General features: G+C 42.4%; 1 protein-coding gene across 1 annotated transcript; it reads left to right on the top strand.

Annotated features, from left to right (window-relative positions):
• Window positions 1–1,621: 1,621 nt before the first annotated feature.
• hcn5 (hyperpolarization activated cyclic nucleotide-gated potassium channel 5) lies at window positions 1,622–22,919 on the top strand. Its single transcript, XM_044132530.1, has 11 exons — window positions 1,622–1,809; window positions 3,497–3,683; window positions 4,200–4,304; window positions 4,392–4,529; window positions 12,110–12,271; window positions 12,419–12,512; window positions 12,613–12,740; window positions 13,472–13,618; window positions 14,192–14,429; window positions 16,734–16,902; window positions 22,793–22,919. Exons 1-11 carry the CDS (start codon window positions 1,625–1,627, stop codon window positions 22,917–22,919), a joined length of 1,680 nt encoding a protein of 559 aa, XP_043988465.1. The 5' UTR covers window positions 1,622–1,624.

Genomic DNA, 22,919 nt, shown 5'->3' with positions numbered 1-22,919 from the left:
TTTGAAGCCCTGTACTTTTTCCCTGAGGACAACGTAACAAACAAAGCGTGACTGGGTGACTGCGGTCTACGCTGACTGTTTTCACCTTATTCAGTACCAGTTGGAGGAAGAGGAGCCCCTACAATCTTCTGAACTCTGTTAGTCATCGGAACAGGTGTGTTTTAATGTTTTTGTGTGCCTGAAGTACAGCCTGCGCACCACACTGTACATCTGTGGCAGAGGATGCTCACTGTTTTACTTCTGTATCATTTTTGTAACAGATCTAAAAATAGGCCAGCCTGTTTTTGGTTTTATTAGAAGGAACAGTCTCCACTGACTTCACCAAGCAAAGTCCTCAGTTATGTAGGTTCCTCCGAATTTGAGGCAGACCGTTTTCTCCATCTCTACCTCGATGACGAAGGGTAGGGATTTGTCTAAACACCGTTGAATGGGATGCTGTGCCTCCTGCTTGTAGTGGACTCCGTTACTTTGTCTAATGATTTGCCACCACATCAGAAACTTCAGGAATTGTATCAGTAGGGACGGTTACATGTGCAGGCCCAGGTGAAGGGGCTAAACATTGCTGGGCCTAGCACAACACCCTGTGGCACTCTTGCATTCAGGATTCTGTTGGGTGATGTGAGGTTTACCTCCCTGACATGCAGTGGTTTGTTGTGGAGATAACTCTTGATTCATGAGACGTCGAAACCCTTTGGAAGCAGTTTAAGGAATGTCCCACACTGACCAGGTGAGCTGAAGACTTTAAAAAGTGTCCTCCTGGGTGTCTTTCGTGGGTTTGAAATGTTTTCTCTTCTTTGGAGTTACGCAAGAAGCAAAGTAGCACAAAGGGGTAAAAACTGACGCGTTCATTCATTATGCCCACTGTCAAGAACTCGCGATTAATTCTTCTGTCATCTTATGTAATGTAATTTTTTACTTTATCCAAGTTGTCTGGCTCAGATTAATTTTCTCCCTTCGTATTTTCTAAGACAATAGAAACAAGACACTTTTTCCCCCCCAGTCATTGGTTTCACTCGGTGCCACATCCATCCCTGTTTTTGAGTTTCTTTCTGACTGTGCTGTATGCAAACAATGCTCAAGGAGTTGGTTGAAAGATCCAAGTGTACTTTATGTACAGCATCAGGTAACCGGGCGCAGGGTTTAATTACATGCTCCGTGGCCCAGACTGAACCCGTCCCTGCACATACTGCCAGATGCCTGGTCCCCATGACTGTGTGTGTGTGTGTGTGTGTGTGTGTGTGACGTTCTCACCCACCATTGTCCTTAGTATTAATGCGAGCTGGACATGTCCTCGTGACATGGCTTGATTCATTTGAGGATGAGACACAGATACTGAATAGTTGATGAGATGGGAGGCGTACAGGGCCGGGGTGAGGAGAGGGAGGAGAGGAGAGAGGGAGGGACCGAGCAGGAGAGGCGGGGGATCCACTCAAGCTCCACTCGGCTTCAGCTAGTCCGGGAGGCTGGATGTGAAAAAAACACCTTGCGACCAAAGGAGTGAGGCTGGGACTGCCAGAGTCAGACGCAGTTATCCCGAGAAGAAGAAGGAGCAGCTGTGGGGCGGGTGGTTGGCTGGCGGGATGGCCCGTGCTTTTGACTGATCGGAGGGAACTGAGGAGTCTCCATGGAGAAATTCAAAGGTCCCACCACAGGATTTACCAAGGCCACCTGTGGATGGAGAGCCCTGCTTCTCCCGCAGCTGAACAGGCAGTCCCTGTACGTGTACGGCAGCGAGGTGGCCGTGGAGAACGAGTGCAAGCGCCAGCTGGAGAGCGGAGTCTTTGTCATTCACCCCTTCAGCCCCATGAGGTACTTCAGACACGCGGCGCTGCGTCTCGGGACGTCTTGCGTTCGGCACCCGGTGCTCAGAATGAAAAGCAGGAGCGGATGACAATGGAGGAGATTGTCTAAGTATTAGAAGCCATTTGTCATTTCAATCAGTTGAAAAAGAAAAATTGTTCAAATTAAAACTTGACTGACGTTTACAGTTTAAAGTTTCTTCAGTGAGATGGCAGGGAAACAGCTGAAGTCACTATGCATAAAAGTCTTTTAATGCAAGTTTTTACAGGTTTATTTGTAGATTATTTCCATGCACATGCTTGGTATTATTTTATTTCTTTTATATTTAGTCATATTTTTTTGAATTACTCATGTATATATTAAATAAATTTTATGTCACGTATTGCTATATTTGTATTTTCTAATATTTAACACTTTGGATGGAGTAGCTTATCAACAAATAATCAATTTCCCCTGGCGGATCCATGAAGTATGTTCTACTCTATTCTATTCTGAAGTTGCCCCTCCCCAACCTACTGCTGAGCACAGGTGACTGACAGAATGCCTCGACTTTCTTTTCCAAGTATTGCTGTTAGAAAATCTTTTCTGTTATGAAAAACACAAACAATAATGGCTCAAACACTACACCAGTACCATCCACCACTTGATTCATTTTTTCAAATCCGGTAACGGTGTGAAACTAGTCAGTTTTGTTTTGTTTTTATTTCCTGCGATATGTTGACACATTTCAGGTACAAACATGGAAAAATCTAGACACTACAGGTTCAGTTGCTTTAGTTTCACAATACCACACTGACTTTTAGCACAACATAACACAACATGTTACTTAATCAATGGGTTTATTACATAAAGGGAATTACAAAATCAAATTTGTAGTTTTTATCAAATTTTTGTCATTTATGTTGCTTCCTATGCAGCAATAGTTAGCATAATGATGTATGTATTAATGTATCAAACATAGAGTATGTTACAATGGACTTCAAAATATTTTCTTTAAACTTGTGTTTTACACTTCTTTCTTGTTTTGAAACATTTATTCATGTCTCTTTTTTTCCCCCTTCAATCTTTGCTATTAAATCTTCACAACAAACTGATTAACGATCCTCCAAAAAGCTGTAAAAAAGAAAAAAAAAAAGAAAAAATTTTTATATTGTTAATTTAGAAAAATACAAAATTTTAATTATGTTTATTTACTGGCAAAAAAAATTTTTCATCTGGAAAAAAAAAAATGGCGCCATGATTAGTTGCCCCACGATAATCCACTTACAGTGGATGTAACTAGAGCATTTTTGAGGAATGTTTCAGTTGATTAATGTGTTGATGCGCCTTGATTGAATTAATAACCCCTTCCTCAGGAACAACAATTCTGATCTATATTAGATCTATACGTTGTTATTAGTCTGTAAACAAAGCAAAAGCAGAGACAGAACTAAACCTTTGGGATCAGAGAGCGGAGAAATTGGAGCCAGGCAATTTAAGCCGGGTTGACGGGATGTGCAGTTACATTATCACAGTGTTCAGGACGCATAAAGCGGCTTGTCCCACCAACTTCAGCATGAGAATTTAGTTTAATCTCATTGAAAGTTTCAACTCTCAGAAAGACAAATAAATAAAATTTAATAAAAAACAAACAAACAAAAAAAGAGGCTATATAAACTTCAATTCTTTTTTTACTTCCGCATCTGCCCTCCTGTAGGAGTTACTACATCATGGTCATGATGGCCATCACCTTCCTGAACCTGATCGGGATTCCCATGGAGATCGCCTTCCTGGACGGCGACAGCGGGCTTGCGTGGGAGAGCTTCAATGTGTTCTCGGACACGCTGTTTCTGCTGGACGTGGTCCTGAACTTCCGGATGGGCATCATAACGGAGGACGCCGAGGTGAGAGTGGCCGCCCGCTCTATTTCCAGACACAATCTGGACGGAGAGATAATCCCCTCACCGACGGGCTCATGCAATCCATCCCCGTCCCATCTGTAATCCACTCAATACACGAAAGGCTAGATTAACCTCCCATCCTCAGATACGGGCAACATTGGCACCTGCTGTGCGGTTTTATAATGGGGGATTAAAATGAGCGTAACGTTTCCAATTAAGCATCCTTCTGTCAATATCCCGTTTGTTTTCCCCGAATCACGGAGTTCTTGCTAATCACCAATGATGCGTCTGTGATGTTTTTCAACACAAACATCTGGATTTGCATCTGGATTACTTTTTTTTTTTTGTCCGTTTCTGCGAACTTCTGACATTCATGCAAGTCTTCTTTATGGATACAAATCCGATCCAGCATGATGGTTTATTTCCAAAGTACTCCCTGAATATAGGATCAGATGGAGAGATAACACTCTAAATCGGTTCATGGCACAGGCTACATCCGGTCTCCGTCCTCTCTTTCAGGAAGCTATTCTGGATATCAAAAAAATCAGAGTCAGCTACCTGAGGACGTGGTTCATCCCGGACGTCATAGCAGCTTTCCCCATCGGATACATCCTGCTGTTTGCGGTAATGACAGTATATATATATATATATCTATATGCCGCCTGCGATCTACATCAAAACAAAAAACCCTCACTGTGTGTGCGTTTCCAGGACCTACACTACCACAACGATGACAACCCATCCAAGGCCAACAGGATGATGAGGATACTGATGTTCGTGCGGATTCTCAGCTTGATCCGGTTGGCTCGAGTGTCCAGACTGGTCAGGTTCTTCAACGAAGTTGAGAAAGTAAGTTCAACAACTATTTTTTATTTTTTTTTACATTTGTCTCAATTCAGGGTGGTACTTTTGCTGTGTTCCGCAAACAGTATAAATAAATTATTATTATTGCAGAATAATCTAGTTTAGGTTTTACTGTTCTAGCAACGAGCTGGCAAAGGCAGTCCAGATCTCTTGACTCATGGTCAAGAGATCTGTACGCCATGGTGGAAAGTCGTGGCTTTTATGTATGGTGTTTGTACTGTTCCCGTTACAGTAAGCGATTGGAAACTTCTTGAAGGATAACGTGTCAGAAGACCTTATCTTTCCTTCTTTATGTTCATGCCGATTCCTTAAGAGATGGCACTTTGGTTGGGGAGCTTTGTTGGCAATATCAAAAACCGACCGACCGACTGTTTCTGCCGTTTGCTTTTTGTATGCTATTATCTACAAAGCGGAGGCTCATTTCTTTTATTTGTCAGTTTTCTCTGCTGTTAATAAAGTGTCTTCTCACGACACCTACATTCCCTGAGTCCATGAAGTATTTCTTAACATTTCTTTTAACCATTTCATCTGGCTGAGTTTCTGGGGGGGTTTTGCCCCTTGTCTGCAGACCTGGCTCTAACCAGTTCTTCCTCAGTCGGTCCCAGCCAGATTCCTCTCCATTTACAGACACCTGGTTTTAGAAACCACCTCCTGGGTGGTACAAGCCAGATCTAGCCAGATATTGTGTGCAAGCAATTGGATTTTTATAACTGACTCTCTCAGGTGTTGTAAAGTCACAATGAACTTCAATGGTCCAGTCTTATTTTATTGACAAACAATTTTGAATAGTACCCGTGAAAGAATAAAAACATTTTTTTTAATTGTACTTGACATAGCGCTCTCCACTGCTGTAATGGTACACTAGAGGGACCCAGAAATTCAGCCACGACACAGGAGTGAGCAGTAAATCTGATATTTATTAAAAGGCAGCTTGAACCGGGCACAGGATCGTCAGCTGCAGCACTGCGAAGGGGGGGCGAAAAGGAGAGGTTGATGACCGGAGAAATAGCAACAAAGGGATCAGTTAGCGTATGTGTGAAGGGAAACACTAACCTGGCGTTCAGTAAATGTGGGGATCGGCTGAGGAACAAGGAGTGGAGCAGATGCTGCGCTGACGCAGAGCTCGGGACGAAGTGTCTGGGGAGGGAAGCGCTGATGCAGGGCAGCGTACCAACTTGTGGGGGAAGCAGAGAACCAAATCCAGATCCTGAATCCTAGTCAGACGGGCGGAGGTCATACACGATCGGGACAGAGAACAGAATCCGTGGGAGTGGGCGAGAGCGGAGTTACAGTAACAGGCGTGGGTCGAGATCCAGAAAGGCAATCAGTAATAGTCCGACAAGGGCGAGGCAAAAGGGACAGGTCCGAGGAACAAGGCGTGGTCGTGATTATAAGGGCGAGGTAAGAGTGCTGGAAAACTACTAGCTGAAAGCTATCGATAATCTGGCAGCTTGGTTGTGACTGAGGGAGGTTTAAGAAGGAGACAATTAGGGAGAAACACAGGTGCGAGGAATAACGGAAATGAGGGGCGTGACTTGGATTGGCTGAACAAGAAACACAGGGTACACTGTAAACATCACAGTACCCCCTCCTCAAGGTCCGGCCCCTGAAGGACCACCAGGCTGGTCGGGGTGATCACGATGGAAATCTCTGATAAGGGTTTTGTCCACAATGTGGCGGGAAGGAACCCATGAGCGCTCCTCCGGCCCATAACCTTCCCAGTCCACCAGGTAATGGGTGGCACGGCCCCACCTTCTGGATCGGAGAAGACGCCTCACAGTGTAGACGGGACCCCCAGCAAAGAACCGGGCGGGAGGAGGGGGTTTGGAGGAGGGCATGAATCTGGAAGTGGCAACAGGCTTGATGCGTGAGACATGGAAAGTGGGATGGACCTTCAGAGAAGAAGGCAGCTGGAGGCGGACGGCCACAGGATTCACCACCTTGGAGATGGGGAACGGTCCGACAAAACGTGGCGCCAATTTCTTGTTCGCCAGGGGAAGGTCCTTGGTTGACAGCCACACCCTTTGACCTACAAGGTAAGCAGGAGCCGGGATCCTGTGTCGGTTTGCTGACCTGGAATACATGGCAGACGTAGTTAAGAGAGCCCTGCGGGCCTTTCTCCACACCCTGAGGCACCTCGCTGAGGCATGGGCAGAGGGAACCATGGCCGACCGCTCCTGCAAGGAAAAAACAGGTGGCTGGAAACCATAAACAGTGTGAAAGGGAGACAACCCAGTGGCACTGGAGGGAAGGGAATTGATGGCATGCTCTACCCAGGGCAAGTTCTGTGCCCACTTGGTTGGATCCTGTTCACAGAGCATGCGGAGCTTGATCTCCACTTCCTGATTAAGACGCTCAGTTTGCCCATCCGTCTGTGGATGGAAACCTGAGGAGAGGCTCACCTGGATCCCCAGCTGCTTACAAAACTCTTTCCAAAAACGAGAGACGAATTGAGGGCCACGGTCAGAGACAATGTCCCTGGGAAGCCCATGAAGTCTGAACACCTCTCTAGTGAGGATCTCACCTAATTCCTTAGAGGAGGGCAATTTCACAAGGGGAACCAAGTGTGTCATTTTGGAGAAGCGATCGACTATCGTGAGTATGGTAGTGTACCTGTTTGAGGTGGGTAATCCTGTGATGAAATCCATCGAAATATGCGACCAAGGCCGGTGGGGAACAGGTAGAGGGTGAAGAAGCCCTGCTGGGGGTCGGCGAGAAGGTTTAGCCTGAGAGCAGACCCGCAGGCAGAGACAAACTCTTTGACATCCTTTCCCATGTTCCTCCACCAGAAGCGTGACTGGACCACTCTTAGAGTTTTGACTACACCAGGGTGGCAAAACAATTTAGATACATGGCAAAGCTTTAGTACCTCAGGGATAAGATTGTCAGGTACGAAGAGGCGTTGGGGAGGACAGCCTGGGGGGGGCCGTTGCAGTTGGTTGGCCTCCCTGACCCGATTCTCAACCTCTAGCCGAGTTACCGCCAGCCGAACAGACTTTGGAAGGATAAATTCTTCTGAACAAGTCACTGGTTCGTTCAGGGGTTCATGAATCCTGGACAATGCATCAGGCTTCACATTTTTGGAGCCAGGCCTGTAGGACAAAGTGAATACAAAACGAGAGAAAAAGAGGGCCCACCTGGCTTGCCTGGTGTTGAGTCTTTTAGCTGACTTGAGGTACTGGAGGTTCTTGTGGTCAGTCCACACTAGGAAGGGTTCCTTAGCTCCTTCTAGCCAATGTCTCCATTCCTCCAACGCTAGTTTAACTGCCAGCAATTCTCGGTCCCCCACGTCATAGTTGCACTCAGCAGAGGAGAGGCTTCTAGAAAAGAAGGCGCATGGATGAACCTTATCATCCTCATACCTCTGGCTAAGGATTGCGCCAACACCAGACTCCGATGCGTCGACCTCCACAATGAACTGTCTATTCAGGTCAGGAGAATGGAGAACTGGTGCAGTGGAGAACAGGTGTTTAAGTCTTTGAAAAGCCTTTTCCGCATTAGGGTTCCACTGAAAACGAGACTTGGGAGAGGTTAGAGCATGAAGGGGTGAGGCAATAGAACTGTAATTGCGAATGAACCGCCTATAGAAATTAGCAAAACCCAGGAACCGCTGGAGTTGCTTACGGTCTTGAGGGGTAGGCCAATTCAGCACAGCGGAAACCTTGCGGTCCTCCATGGATAGCTGGTTGGGGGAGACTAGAAAGCCTAAGAAGGAAGTCTGGGACACATGAAATTCACACTTCTCAGGTTTAACAAACAGGTTATTCTGTAGTAAACGAAGAAGCACTGAACGGACATGGTTGATGTGTGAGGGTAGATCCTTAGAGAAAACCAGGATGTCATCTAGATAGACAAAGACATAAAGACCAATCATGTCCCTAAGAACATCATTCACAAGGGCCTGGAAGACTGCTGGTGCATTAGTCAACCCAAATGGCATCACTAAATATTCATAATGCCCAGTAGGGGTGTTAAAGGCAGTTTTCCATTCATCTCCCTCCCGAATACGCACTAGATGATACGCATTCCTTAGGTCTAATTTAGTAAAGATGGTAGAGCCTTGGATGCGTTCAAATGCAGTGTCTGTGAGTGGGAGGGGATAACAGTTCTTGATGGTGATGTCATTGAGTCCTCTGTAGTCGATGCAGGGGCGAAGTGAACCATCCTTCTTTCCTACAAAGAAAAATCCTGCACCAGCAGGGGATGAGGAAGGACGAATGATTCCTGCTTGGAGGGCCTCCTTTATATAGTCTCGCATGGCTTGGTCTTCAGGGACTGAGAGTGAAAATAGACGACCCTTGGGTGGGCAGGTGCCAGGAAGCAGGTTAATGGCACAATCATAGGGGCGGTGTGGAGGCAGAGAAGTGGCACGATGTTTACTGAAAACCTCCTTAAGGTCATGGTAGTCCTTGGGGATCCCTGAAAGGTCAGGGTCCTGAACTGGGGAATCCAAGGGAACTGGCCCTGGATGATTAGCAGCTTGAAGACAGGTGGACAGGCAATGAGTGCTCCATCCAAGGACCAAACCATGGACCCAGTCAATATGTGGGTTATGTAGTCTCAACCAGGTGGCACCAAGAATTAACGGAAGGTTAGGAGAGTTGATGATGAGAAAAGAGATGGATTCCTGATGGTTCCCTCCCACGATCAGTCGGACTGGCTCTGTCTCCAGCTTGACCTGGTGTAAAACATGACCGTCAATAGCCTGGACCTCAGTCTTCCGAGTACTTTCTCTTAATTTCAAATTGAGTGAGCGGGCTAACTCCGCATCCATAAATTCAGTGTCGGCTCCAGAATCAACAAAAGCTGCTAAGGAGTGGGAGCGACCACACATAGAAATCTGCGCATTGATGGTAATTAATGAAGATTTAGTAGTTGTATGTTGGTTAAGTAGAGCGCTACAGACTGAAGGAACTAACCTCTTGGAGGGACATTGCCGAAGTTGATGGTCATCACTGCCACAGTAGAAACAAAGGCCCTTCTTGAGCCTCGCTCCCTCTCCTCGGTGTCAGCCTGGAGCGACCAATCTGCATAGGTTCTGGTTGGTCCTGGGAGGGAAAGGAAGGTGGTTTGGGCAACGATGACCTCATTGTGAGCCGGGAGGGGACTCCCAAGGATGTAGTCGGGTATAGTCGGTCGGAAGCCTTCTCTAGCCTTCTTTCATGCATCCGTTGATCGATCCGTGATGCCATGGTTTCGAGGTCAGCCAGATCCTTAGGGGGGTCACGAGTTGAGAGTTCATCTTTAATGCTTTCGCTCAGACCTTGGTAAAAGGCATCACACAAGGCTTCATCATTCCAATCACTGTCAGCAGAAAGGGTATGAAAGTCAATGATATATTCATTAATACGCCTCTTGCCCTGTTTTATTCTCCAGAGCCCTCGAGCTGCCTCTCTCTCAGGGAGGCAAGGATCAAAAACACATTAATTCCTTGGAGAAATCATCAAAACTGTAACAGATGAGCGAGTCTTTCTGCCATTCAGCCGTACCCCAAATCTTAGCTTTGCCAGATAGTAAAGAAATCATGTAAGCAACCTTAGCTCGCTCAGAGGGAAAAGAGCTGGGCTGAAGCTCAAAATGAATCTCACACTGGGTAATAAAGGGCCGACATTGGCTAGGCTCACCACAGAAAACCTCAGGGGGTGAAAGACGGGGCTCCTGCGGAAGAGGTAACCGCACCAGCTGAGGAGGAGCTTGTCGTGGGGCAGCCGAGGCACTAGGAGGCGCTGTGGGTTTTGTCAACTTTGACTGCATAGACATCATTTCCTCCATATTAGCTTCCAATTTAATAATGGATTTCTCTACTGGCGCGCCATTCCCGTGCGATGGGTCCATAGTGGCCAGATTATACTGTAATGGTACACTAGAGGGACCCAGAAATTCAGCCACGACACAGGAGTGAGCAGTAAATCTGATATTTATTAAAAGGCAGCTTGAACCGGGCACAGGATCGCGTCAGCTGCAGCACTGCGAAGGGGGCGAAAAGGAGAGGTTGATGACCAGAGAAATAGCAACAGAGGGATCTGTTAGCGTGTGTAAAGGGAAACACTAACCTGGCGTTCAGTAAATGTGGGGATCGGCTGAGGAACAAGGAGTGGAGCAGATGCTGCGCTGACGCAGAGCTCGGGACGAAGTGCCTGGGGAGGGAAGCGCTGATGCAGGGCAGCGTGCCAACTTGTGGGGGAAGCAGACGAACCAAATCCAGATCCTGAATCCTAGTCAGACGGGCGGAGGTCATACACGATCGGGACAGAGAACAGAATCCGTGGGAGTGGGCGAGAGCGGAGTTACAGTAACAGGCGTGGGTCGAGATCCAGAAAGGCAATCAGTAATAGTCCGACAAGGGCGAGGCAAAAGGGACAGGTCCGAGGAACAAGGCGTGGTCGTGATTATAAGGGCGAGGTAAGAGTGCTGGAAAACTACTAGCTGAAAGCGTTCGATAATCTGGCAGCTTGGTTGTGACTGAGGGAGGTTTAAGAAGGGAGACAATTAGGGAGAAACACAGGTGCGAGGAATAACGGAAATGAGGGGCGTGACTTGGATTGGCTGAACAAGAAACACAGGGTACACTGTAAACATCACAACTGCATTTAAATTAAATTAAATATTTAGATCATTACTGTCCAATCTACTAAATTAACTACATGAAACAAAACAAATATTTTTCTTTAGTTTTTAATTTTTCACATTCTAAATACAAATGAAACTATCACAACAGGTCTAACTACACACCTGCTTTGGGCCTCTTACCAAAAAATAATGTGCACAGCAGTGTTTCAAAAAAAAAAAAAAAATCACAAGACTTGAAGTCACTTGACAACAAACTAACAAAACAGCTTTATCCACTCAGTTTTAGATGTCCTTGTAGTGCATAAAAAAGCCAAATGAAGCAGTTTTGTGGCTATTTAAATGTAAATAAGCTTGGGGGATGAGATCGGTTACACCAGCAGGTATCGGCCGATTGCCGGTCACCCGAACAATCGGTGCACCGCTATAAATGATCATGTTATCAAGCAGTGTTTCTATTAAATAAGCAAATTAAATGGGGCCAGATTGAGTATTGAAGAGGCACCCATTTGGCCCTGTAGGTTTATGTTTGAACTGTTTTTTTGACAGATGAGAATCATTACTTATTTAGGTGTAAATCAAGTTGTTTGGGTAATCTGACTAAACTGTTGGTTTGTTTGCAGCCCAGGTGATCGTCTGACCGCTCCCATTTCTTACTCTGCCTTATTTAGTTGTACAACTGTCATTTGATCGAACCGCTGACCAAAGTAATGAAGCCAGAACTCGTACTAACCCAGAAGAAAATGTAATTCTAATGCTCTTTTGATTAATACTTACCCCAATTTTTATTTCTTTTTGGTCCTTCTTGAACACCATGATTTTCTCATTGTTCGCCGTTACCATGCAGATTAGTGGCTAAAACACATGGAAAACATTTCTAGGCAATATGACTGCACTATATGGCAGTCTGATGCTTTGATAACAAGTTGTAGATACACTAGAAACTTCATGTACATTCACTGAAATTCACACTCTTTCATGTTGTGTCTTCTCTGCAGGTGTCAAACGCAAACCTGGAGGTAGTTCGGCTCTTCTTCCGCATCTTGTCTCTCTTCATGATGATTTTTTTGCTGTGTCACTGGAACGGCTGCATCCAATACTTCGTCCCCATGCTGGAGGAGTTTCCCACCGACTGCTGGGTTCGGAAGGAAAACCTGATGGTAAAGGCCACCAAACCTTTCCCCAAACGTACAGACAGTACAGGATGACCAATTTATCAAATTAGAGGGCCAGTTCTGTGGATTCTTGGTGACATGGTGGTTTGGCTAACCGGTTACAATATAACGACGTCGCCTTATTTCTTTCAGAACTCCACAGTCATCGTTAAATACTCTTGGGGAGTTTTCCGAGCTCTCTCCCAGATGATTGCTCTCTCTTACGGATCCATGGACGCTCCAACAAGTCAGCCGCTACCTCTTTCTTCAGGCATTTCACACTTAAAAAAAAAAAAAAAAAAACACACAAGTACCCAAAGGTTCTCACTAGTCCTTTTGCTCTCCAGATTACATAGAGATGTGGATCGTCATGGTCAGCATGGTGTCTGGCTGCATGATGTACACCATCCTCGTAGCCAACGCTACGACCATGATCGCCAACCTTGACCCAGCAGCCAAGGAATACAAGAGCAAGGTCCTTATATTAGCCCTTAGCGAGTAAAGTTGCTGGCTCTCCTTTGTTGTTCTTACTGTGTTTTTTTTGTGACGAGTATATATGTTAGTACAGAAACCTTGATATAGCTACAATAACTAGTCCCTGCTTAGACATTTTTATCAGCAAATACATTTATGACTGTGGAAACTACAAACATGTTTCAAAATTCAATTCAGTTCAAACTGCATTCTATAAAAAGACTATAAAAGCATAATATAAATATAATCCACAATTACTTAAATAGGAATCGGTGCTCACAAACATTTATACCAGAGCAGACTGAATGAGAAATGGGAGTTACTGATTGTCGGATGTGTGAATGCTAAAATAATTCTGCTACCCAAACCATTCGGTCTCTCTTCAAAAGTGAACATTGACATATTTAACAAGTTTACGTACCGCTAATTTTTTCGTACAACATGTTTATTAGCACTAAAAGAGTCATGTTTAGCCAATTCTGCAGGTTCTGTGGATAAAATAATTAAAATTGCGATAATCAAGCAGCACTTGCTGTTAAACACTCTCTCCTTCATTTGGCTCAGACACAAAGAAAAATGTTTTCAGCATGCTGGACCGTTACAGAAAAAAGGTTCATACTTTTAAGCTTTTTAGATTTCCTAGTTCTAAGAAATGAATCTTGAGTCCTTTAAGCATTATACTATGGAATTACATGCTGTATAATTGCTGGATTTTTTTGTTTTTTTCCACAGATGAGTCGCTTGGAGCACTACATGACCTTCATGAAGCTTCCACCAGAGTTGCAGCTTCGCATCAGCAACTACTACCAAGCTCGCTATGGAGGGAAATGGTTCGATGAAAAATACATAATGGACACGATATCATCATCACTCAAAGAGGTTAACCTCATCAATACACAACTATCCCTAAACATACTGGGATACATTTTCATACTTTTGCTAAGTTGTTGTAATGAAACTTTTTACTCAAAGTCACTAGTCTTTAAGGTATAGACTAAGTGATGCTTGAGCTACAAAACCTTGTTATCTGTGACATGTGTACAAGGGTTCCCCCAGAAAATTTGCTAACCCCGGTGGTTGGGTGTTAGAGCAGTCATTCATCCAGCAGCCCGTTGTGTTCTTGAGTTAAAATTTTTTTAAAGTTGACAGGAAATTTGAAAATATTAGTTTATTATCATGTGTTATTGAAAGCTTGCAAGATTAATAACTGAACACCAACTATAAAGTCTTAAAAAATGCAAACATTTTAAAAAGACTTTTTAAAAAAAGCAATGCGTAGCCTGGTGGGAGCAGAAGTAAAGCCTGGTGACCTGCCAGGCTTACAATACACTGGAGGAAACCCTGATATATGCACACTAATTGTCTAACTTCGTGTTTGGATCCTTACATTTCTAATGAACATTTCTAATGAACCCCAACATGGGTAATCGTTTTTTTTCTTTTCTTTCCCAGCAAGTCCTGATGGTGATGTGCAGCCAGCTGCTGAAGAAAGTGCCAATGTTTCAGAACAGAGAGGAAAACTTCATCAACGACGTCATCCTCAAGCTACATTACGAGGTTTTCCAGGAGGGAGACGTCATCGTCCGACAGAATGTCCCGGGCGATCGCATGTTCTTCATCGATCACGGAGAGGCCGTGATGGAGACCGAGTCGTACGAGAGGGAGCTCTGCGACGGAGACTTTTTTGGAGGTATGCTTCGATTTGTTCCACATCTCTGGTTACATTCGGAGAACTTCAAATTGTATATTTAGTCATTTGTAAAATAGGACGTGATATTTCCCTCATTGTGATCACTATTAACTCATCACAGCAATTATTATTATTCTGTCTACAGCTGTCCTTTTTACAACGTTGCTAATGAAAGTTGTTCTGAATCCGCTTCCTGTGATTACCTTGTGTTTGATTTTGTAAATTCGGTGGAGTTGACGGTATTGCCACTGTTTTTCTTTCTAAACTTCACCCAAAAAAGAGAATGGAGATCCAACAAAAAAAAAAAAGAAGAGTCAATTTGCTTCATGTAATTGAATTAAGTTGATCAGACTTAATTCATTTACATTTGTTTAACATAACTTAATAAACTTGACATTTACTTGGAAAAAGACAAATTTTATTACTCGTAACAATGGAATAAGACATTCCAACTATCGTAAGACAGCTGAACACAAGCATTTGTGTTCAGCTGACAGCAAAAAACAACAACAACAAAAAACGGCACCTTTTAGCATGATGCTGCCACCACCATGTTTCACCTATTGGCTGCTGTGTTCGGGGTTTCAGTGTCAGTCCTCCTCCACTCATAGCGTTATTTGCGTGTAAAACCAAAAACTTAGATTTTATTCTCTTCTTAACAGAGTGTCTTGGTCTGTGTTTGAAATTGGGGTTTTTGTGACTTTCTTACAACAATAGTTTCCTTTTCGCCAGTCTTTCATAAAGGTCCATGTTCATGGAGTGCCAGGTTAACAGCTGTCCAGTGGTTAGATCCCCCACCTCAGCTGTAGATCTATGAAGCTCCTACTATTAGCCTATTTTGGCTAATAAATATTCTCCCCACACAGCCTGTCAGTCCAGGTGGAATCTCACATCTGAGCCAGACTCTTTTCATTTTTTGTAAGATGGATTAAACGAGGCTCTGCCAAAAAAGTTCAGACCTTGGAACCTTATTTTAAAAAGCTAAATCTGATTTAAAAGTTCCCTACAACCAACGTACTCCATCGAAACCTCAGAGGACTTCACAGAAGATCTGAAGTACATGCAGCTGGACTCTGTATGCTAATTAGTAGAGATGAACCGATCCGATATTAATACCCGTATCGGTCCTGATATTGGAAAAAAAAAAACCTAGATTGGGTATCTGTGACAATTTGCTCGTTCCATAAGGGCAGATCTATTCAGTGTGATTCTTTGTGGTCTGGACAACATCATGATTTCTTATTAATTTTGCATTATATTTACAATCCCCAACTGCACTTTCTGAACCATTTGAAAGAAGGTTTGTTGCAGTTTATTTTTTACATGTCTGATCAACGCAGTCAATTTGTTGTGTTTGTTCACTGATTGAACAGATTCAAGTTGTATTGTTTTTACATGCTTGACCAAGCCTGTGATGCTATCGGCGTATCCAAGTGTGCTGTGCCGGTGCAGGGTAATCACATAAATTTGTAGTTCTGTGTTTCAAAGACTTTATGTTTTAAGTCAACTCAGAAGAGATTTTTCTGTATCAGATCAGTCCATACTAATCCTCAGATATCTGTATCTGTATCTGTATCGGAAGTAAAAGAAAAAAAAAAGTGGATCGGTGCATCCCTACTAATGAGGTGGCCTGTGAAAACAGTTGGTTGCATTGTGTTTCATTTAAGGATATCAGAGTAAACGGGGCTAAATCTGATTTCATGGTCACATAGCAAAATATGACATTTTTAAGGCTTTTTAAATGTATTTGCCATACTTCCAATTTCATTTTGATAGTAACACTGTGACATTTAATAGTACCTAGAAACCAATTAAATTATTTCTTTGTTGCTTTTTTTTTGGCACTTTTGTGACTGTATTTTGGCAGAACCGCATGTTGAGTTACTGTCACAGGGCGTTCTGTCTTTACAAAATGTGTTTCTGAGCATGACAAATGCGTTTTTGAGAATGCCAGTTTCGTCCTTGTATTTATGTTTGGCTTTGGCAGTTCCAAGCTTCGCTGTGAAACCTCCTCCTTTTTCCATTTGGCAGATTGATCACATATAGTGACTTTTTCTTCTTCTTCTTCTTCTTCCTTCGTTCCTCTCCTCCCTCTCTCATCCGTACTTTAAATCATTTGCTTAATTCAGTGGCTTTTTAGGCTGGAACCCGTCCCAGTCCGATTGGCACCGGAGCCCGTCGGAGCTAACGGCTAACGTCTGTTCGTTTTAATTTCAGATTAACCGTTAGAGCTCACCCGCTCGCTCAGTCATTAAGGCTCGCGCGCTCATTGGCCTTCCGTTTTTCCCTCCCGTGTGTCCGCAGAGACGTGCGTGCTGACCAAAGGCAAGTATCTGGCCACGGTGAAGGCGCTGACCGACTGCCAGTGCTTCTCCTTGTCCTGGGACGACTTTCAGGACGCGCTCCGGTGCTTCCCGGACATCAAGAAGGACCTAGAAAAGATGGTCCTCGTCAACGCCGACGGCGAAGTTGTGTAAGACTCGCTCCTCCCGTCCCCCCATTAAAAAAAAAAAAGTATGAACTGTTTTTTCTGTGAAGGAATCTGAATCTAACCCTATGCACCTCCGGGGCATTTGGATGGCTAAAGGAGAGCAAGTGAAGAGGTTTTTTTGCACATGAATGAAAGCTGAGCACTTTTTAAATGCCACAAGACTATGTAGAGTTTTTGCCTTCTCTTCCCCTTCTTATCTACACCAATCAAAGACCTCAACATATAGGGCATTTGGGGTGTTTTGCCTTTTCTTTTCTTTTCTTTTTGCTGAACTTTTGCTGTGTATTGCAAAACCAAAATTCGTAGCCACTTATTCTCTCCTGTCACGTTTTGGAGCTGAAAATTCTTCTGGGAAATGTAGTATAAATACTTAATGGAGAAAAAAGTATTCATTTCATAAGCTTGGATGTGTCATATGGATGGTTAACAACAGGCACAGTGCAGGTCAAAGGGGTACATACACTTATTATGAGTATACATTTTATATACATTTTTCTTTTGCTTTATTTCATTTCTGTATTTCATTTCGAATTCGTGAAACAACTGAAATAAATCAAGAATGAAAAGGAGCAGAGCATAGTGTAAACTTATAATATTTCTGTGGAATCAGATAAAGAGAAAATTAGCTATTCAACTCACAGACAATAGTTCAAATATACACAAAAAATACACACGAAAACATTAAGTTAATTAGTGGCATAATGCTTCATCATAATGATTTTTTTCCAGATCTCTTAAGAGCAGAAAGAGATTTAGATTTATTTTTAATTTCACCTCACTGTCAAGATTGTTCCATAAACTGATAACTTTCATTTAAACAAAGTTTTCCACCATTGCCGTCCTGAATCTAATTTGTTTTTAAAGCTCTGTTCCTTTTAAGTTGTATTTGCTTTCTCTTTACCAATTATCTCTACCGATTCGTCAAATGTCAATATGATTTTTTAAAACTATTTTACATTATTATTATATGTCATATTGTCACCTTCCTAAAATAATAAGTAATTTTTAGCCAAAAGTGATTTTATTTTTTTTTTTGTAGTTTGGCAAAAAAATAAAAAATAAAATAGATTTAGGTAATTATTTAATGATGTTTTCACCACGTACTCTTCGCAGGAACATTACGCAGGACACCGTTTCACTGAAAGCTAAGCATATAAACTAACTGCACGTTTGAATGATACGCAAATTTTATGTAATCCAAGCAGATTAAAGAACTGAGACTTATTCACTGAGACTTAAATATGCATATAGGGCTGCAGTAGCATTGGTTAAAGGTGTTTTAGTGAGTTGCAGGGAAACCACAGTCTCCTTGTAGCCATAAGCGAGGCTCTGGCGTAATTCAGCCCTTATATTCTCGGCAGACATGGAGCAGCTCGTTTTGTTATGTATGTACATCACTGTATACATAAGTAGATGTGTATATCTTTTCTTTTTGTTAATTTTTTACTTACTCGTATGCTATTTTTTTTTTCTTTTATATGGCTTGAAATACAGCAGTAAACTAAACTAAGCCAACATGGACAACATGTGAGGAACAGCCAAGAATTTAACTCTTAAAAAAGGGTGTTTAAAATCCAGCTGCTCATTTAAATATATCCAGAATTATCCCAGGACCTTGCTGATACAAAAAAAAAAGTGGTCTCTTAGCAACCGATGTTAAAATGTTGTGTTAAATTCAAACTAAGTCTTAGTTTTTGGAATCCATTGAAGGTATTGCATAGTTATCTCCCCTAGAAAAAAAAAAAGAGAACAGTTTAATGCATTACTAAATGTTAAAGATGATCATGGCAATTCCTGCTAATGACTGGCATGCAAGTTTAATGTTTTTTCTTAGCCGCAGTCACACAGTGACCGCTGTGGTTTTTGTTTGATGCCAGATTGCAACTTGCTTATTTTTATTGTGTATTTTTTTTTTCCAACATACATTTAAGCCGTCGCTTTACCCAAACCCCATTAAAAGTCAATTTTGTAGCTTATTATAGACGCCAAACAGCAAAGTGAGAACAAAAATATAGAGAAATCAATGGACTCCCACAGGAGACTGGAACTGTCCATGTTCAAGGTGAAGCAAAGTGAACCAACAGTCGGCGCTTCCTGTGTTTTTCCGCCCCGCCCTCTGCAGAACAAAGCGCTGCGGAGACCTTCACGCTGAAGGTCAGTTTACAGTCTGATTGAAAGACCCAAACTGAAGCTGGAGGCTGTTTACTGTTAACAACAACAAAACTAAGATGGTCAGTAGATTTTTGATTTTTGATTTTTTTTAGCCACTGTTTCCCTTGACAGTGTTTGCACTCTGCCATGTTGCTGAACCACTTCTGGAGAATAGTTCGACCGGAGCACATCCGTGGTTTCCATGAATATTAAATGAACGCCGTCTCTTGTAGCTAAAGCAGGTGTGGGTCATTTCTAAGCCACGTCTGACGTTTTACGTCCATTTTTTGTTTTTAACCTCATTAGCAAAAGACTACGTGGTCTGTTTGTCCTTTCTTCTTTTCTTCTTTTTCTCTGTAAAAAAAAATAAAAAAGTGGCCTTAACTTTATGGACAAACATTACTACAATAGAGCTGGGCTTGATTATGCATATCTTGGTCTCCTTCAAATTAGTTGTAGATCTGCTGCCTGCTCTCCTTCCTCCAGATATGATCTGTATTTACCTCAACGTCGTGGCAAAGATGGAGATCCAAGGCTGATCACCGTAAGTGCACAGGATATAACAGTCCGGATGCCTCTTAGAAGAATGGATGTAATGTTTTTCAAATTTGTAATTACTCCTTTAATTTATGTAAACTGTTTTATTTTGTCTGAAATAAAGAGCAATAAAGGGAACCTACCTGAACTCTAGATGAAGCTCTCTGTTTTCTCATGCTTGTCCGCCGTGCGTGTAGCTTTGCACGAGTATCTGTGACTCCTCTTCAGATTTTTACCATGTTACAACCACAGATATTGATGTTTTCTATTGGGTTTTTTTTTTTTTTTGATGTGACAGACTAAAATAAAGTAGCACATGATTCAGAAATGGAAGATGGTACACGGTTTTCCACATTTTCTGTATTCAGTTCCTTGAATCGACATTGTGTGCAGTCGCAGTCCCTTTACCAGACTATCCTGAAATATTTGTCATTCTTCTTTCTAAATACTGGTACATTAAAAAAGAAATGGAACATTGCATGAAAGATGCAGTATTATTGGTGGACCTTTTCTTACCATACTTCTTCCTTCCACTCAATTTCCTGTTAGTATGCGTCAGCGTTGGCCTTTGTGTCTTGTGTGTAAATGACTGATCCGTTTCATGAGTTTCCGTTAAGGTTCTTTTTCACAGCATTCTCAATTTGGGAGGCAAAATGTTGGGGTTTTTGTTATCTATAAGCCATAATAATCAAAAGTAACATCAAAAAATATCTATGTGGAATATCTATGTGTGATAGATGTACTACACTGCAAAAACGCAAAATTTTACCAAGTATTTTTAGTCTAGTTTCTAGTGCAAAATCGTTTTCGGCAACATAGAGAAGCTTGTTTTAAGTGAATAATTTCTTAATATTGATGAAAAAGTTTCAGATTATTTCACTTAAAACATGAGCAAAATGTCCTGTTGGAGCTGAAACTGTTTGCCAGTGGAATTAGCACGTTTTCACCGATATTAAGGAATTATTGACTTAAAACAAGCTCCTATACTTGTAAGACAGTTTTGTCTTCTATCAAATGGACTAAGATATTTGCACTAGAAACTAGACCAAATATACTTGGTAAGATTTTGTGTTTTTGCAGCATTCAAGCTGGACAGAGAGGATCCATGGATGATTAAATTGAAAGGATTTCTACAGATTCCAAGTTGAATTTATAGGCGTTTGTAACACGTCTGTCATTGCGTTGGTCGGACATTTAGGCTCATCGTCTCCATCCCCGTCTCAAGCTTTTCTCAGTTCCTGCTTAAGAAAATAGCACGATGCTCTTCGTGATGGTGATGGTTAGTTTTTTTTTTAATTACGTATGTTTATGCATGCGAACAACAAGTAGTCCTTCAAAAGAGCAGCACACTACCAAACCTTTCCTTCTTCCCTAATTTCAGTCCGATTTTCTGCCTCGTTCAGCATTAACGTTAATCCATCAACTTTGGCTCTCTCCGTCCTAAGCCCCTTATTAAAAGCACTCTGGACTCATTTCAGTTTGGGGGTTTAGAAATGTTTCTTAGCAGCAGTGAATGAAAAGAAATGATCTAAAAATAATAATAAAAAAGAAAACTCAATAGTGGCGTCTCCGGTAGTTTGAGTTGAAAACCAGTCCGTCTGTCGTTGTGTGGTTCCCCCTCAGCGACACACGCAGACCCAGCCCAATGTGAGCGGTCACTTCGGAGGAAACTGACCTCAGTAATTCCTCGTTTCTTACATAATAACATCACTTGTATGGTTATTTTTATGCCTTGACCTGCGTTGAACTAGGATTTACAGCGTAAATTACATGCAGGCTTTTAATATCATCATATTTTTTTGGTGTAGTATTGGTGTCATTCAGCCATTAGCTCATTAATTTCACTCTTTTTTTTTTTTTTTAGTTGGAGAAGGAAAACATTTTCTTTTTTTTCCCCCCCTTCAGCTGGCAAAATATTTGCCAGCTCAGCTTCTTGCAAGGTTGAGGCACAGATGATCTAAATATTCCTTTTATTTTCACAGTCAGGACATGAACACAGCGAGCTCCTTTCCCCAGAGGGCCCAAATGTTTTCTGTCACATTTATCTTTTTGGTCTGGAAACCGGAGGTTTTATCTTGAACAGCTGTGTTCCTCATTGTTCCTCTTATAGACGCGTTTGGGTTGAAGATAGCGTCAAAGATGGTTCTTGCTTCTTCAAGTTATCAGGATTCGGCCTCAATGTAACGATTTTGTTCATGCTTAAAATGAATTTGAAGATGCGTAACGTGTACACAGACACAGAGACTTTCACATCCTTCCTACAAAACTCGAATTGACGGCCTCCAAAACAAGACGACCTTTAACCTCTGATGAATAGTTTATGTCTTTTGAAGCGAATCATCAGTAAGGTCTTACTAAATTTGCAGATATCAGATCGGTTAATTGGAAAGTAAATAAATACTTATGGTTTTGGGATGCTAACCAGCGGCTCCCAAGATGGCCGCTTTGACAAAATGTTGCGTCAAATTCGCATTCTAAGATCTTGTTACGCCTCTGTTGCTTTTATGAGTCTCAGAAATGAGAGTAGCGCCACATCAGCTTATTTTTACTCAAGTAAAAGTAAAAGATAGTGACTCAAAAGTAAGAAAATATATGGTTGAAAAGGCTACACAGATACTGAGTGACTGACCAAAACAATCATTTGATATTTAAAACATGAATCTGTAAACTGACAGAAATATAAAGTTATGTGGAAACTTTGGTATTTTAAAGACCAAAATGGAAGTAATTCACGTAACTAACAATAATAATTATGAGACAAAAGTAAAATTCCTTCATATGTAAAACTTTAGCAAAAGCTGCACGTCTGTGTCTGTGAACTTTTGGTTAAAACAAGCTTGGTCTTCATTCAGGAAGTTACTCACAGTGGGTACAGAATCCAGAAGCTTTACTCAAATGAGAGTAGCGGTACTTCCATCTGAGACTGAGTGGGTCACCTTTTTTTTTTTTTTTGATACAAGTTCCAAAAAAAATGTGTGCGCGAGACAAAGTGCGTGTGTGCCGATAAAGTTTTTTGAATCTCTGTGCCGCCCTAGGATTGATTCCCTCAATGTGATGACTTGTCAAATCCGACACAATTAAATTTTAACGATGCCTGCTGGGAAACCTGGAGACTGCACGCCTCCAATTGTTCACCCAGTGTTTGGGCTCGCAGCTGCGTCCAACCTTGCTCTGTCACCACCAGGACTGCAATCAGAGGAACACAGAGGGCGTTCGGCTGCTTTTCCTGCCAGCAGACCTTTACAGGAGCGCCGCTGCACCATTTTGGTACGACACCTGAGGCAAGAAGAGCAAAACAGTTTTCTACCTAG

The sequence above is a fragment of the Gambusia affinis genome, linkage group LG11 (assembly GCF_019740435.1).
Source record: "Gambusia affinis linkage group LG11, SWU_Gaff_1.0, whole genome shotgun sequence".
Classification (NCBI taxonomy): domain Eukaryota; kingdom Metazoa; phylum Chordata; class Actinopteri; order Cyprinodontiformes; family Poeciliidae; genus Gambusia; species Gambusia affinis.
Note: the sequence above shows the minus strand (reverse complement) of the source record. Positions and strands in the feature narration are given on the sequence as shown.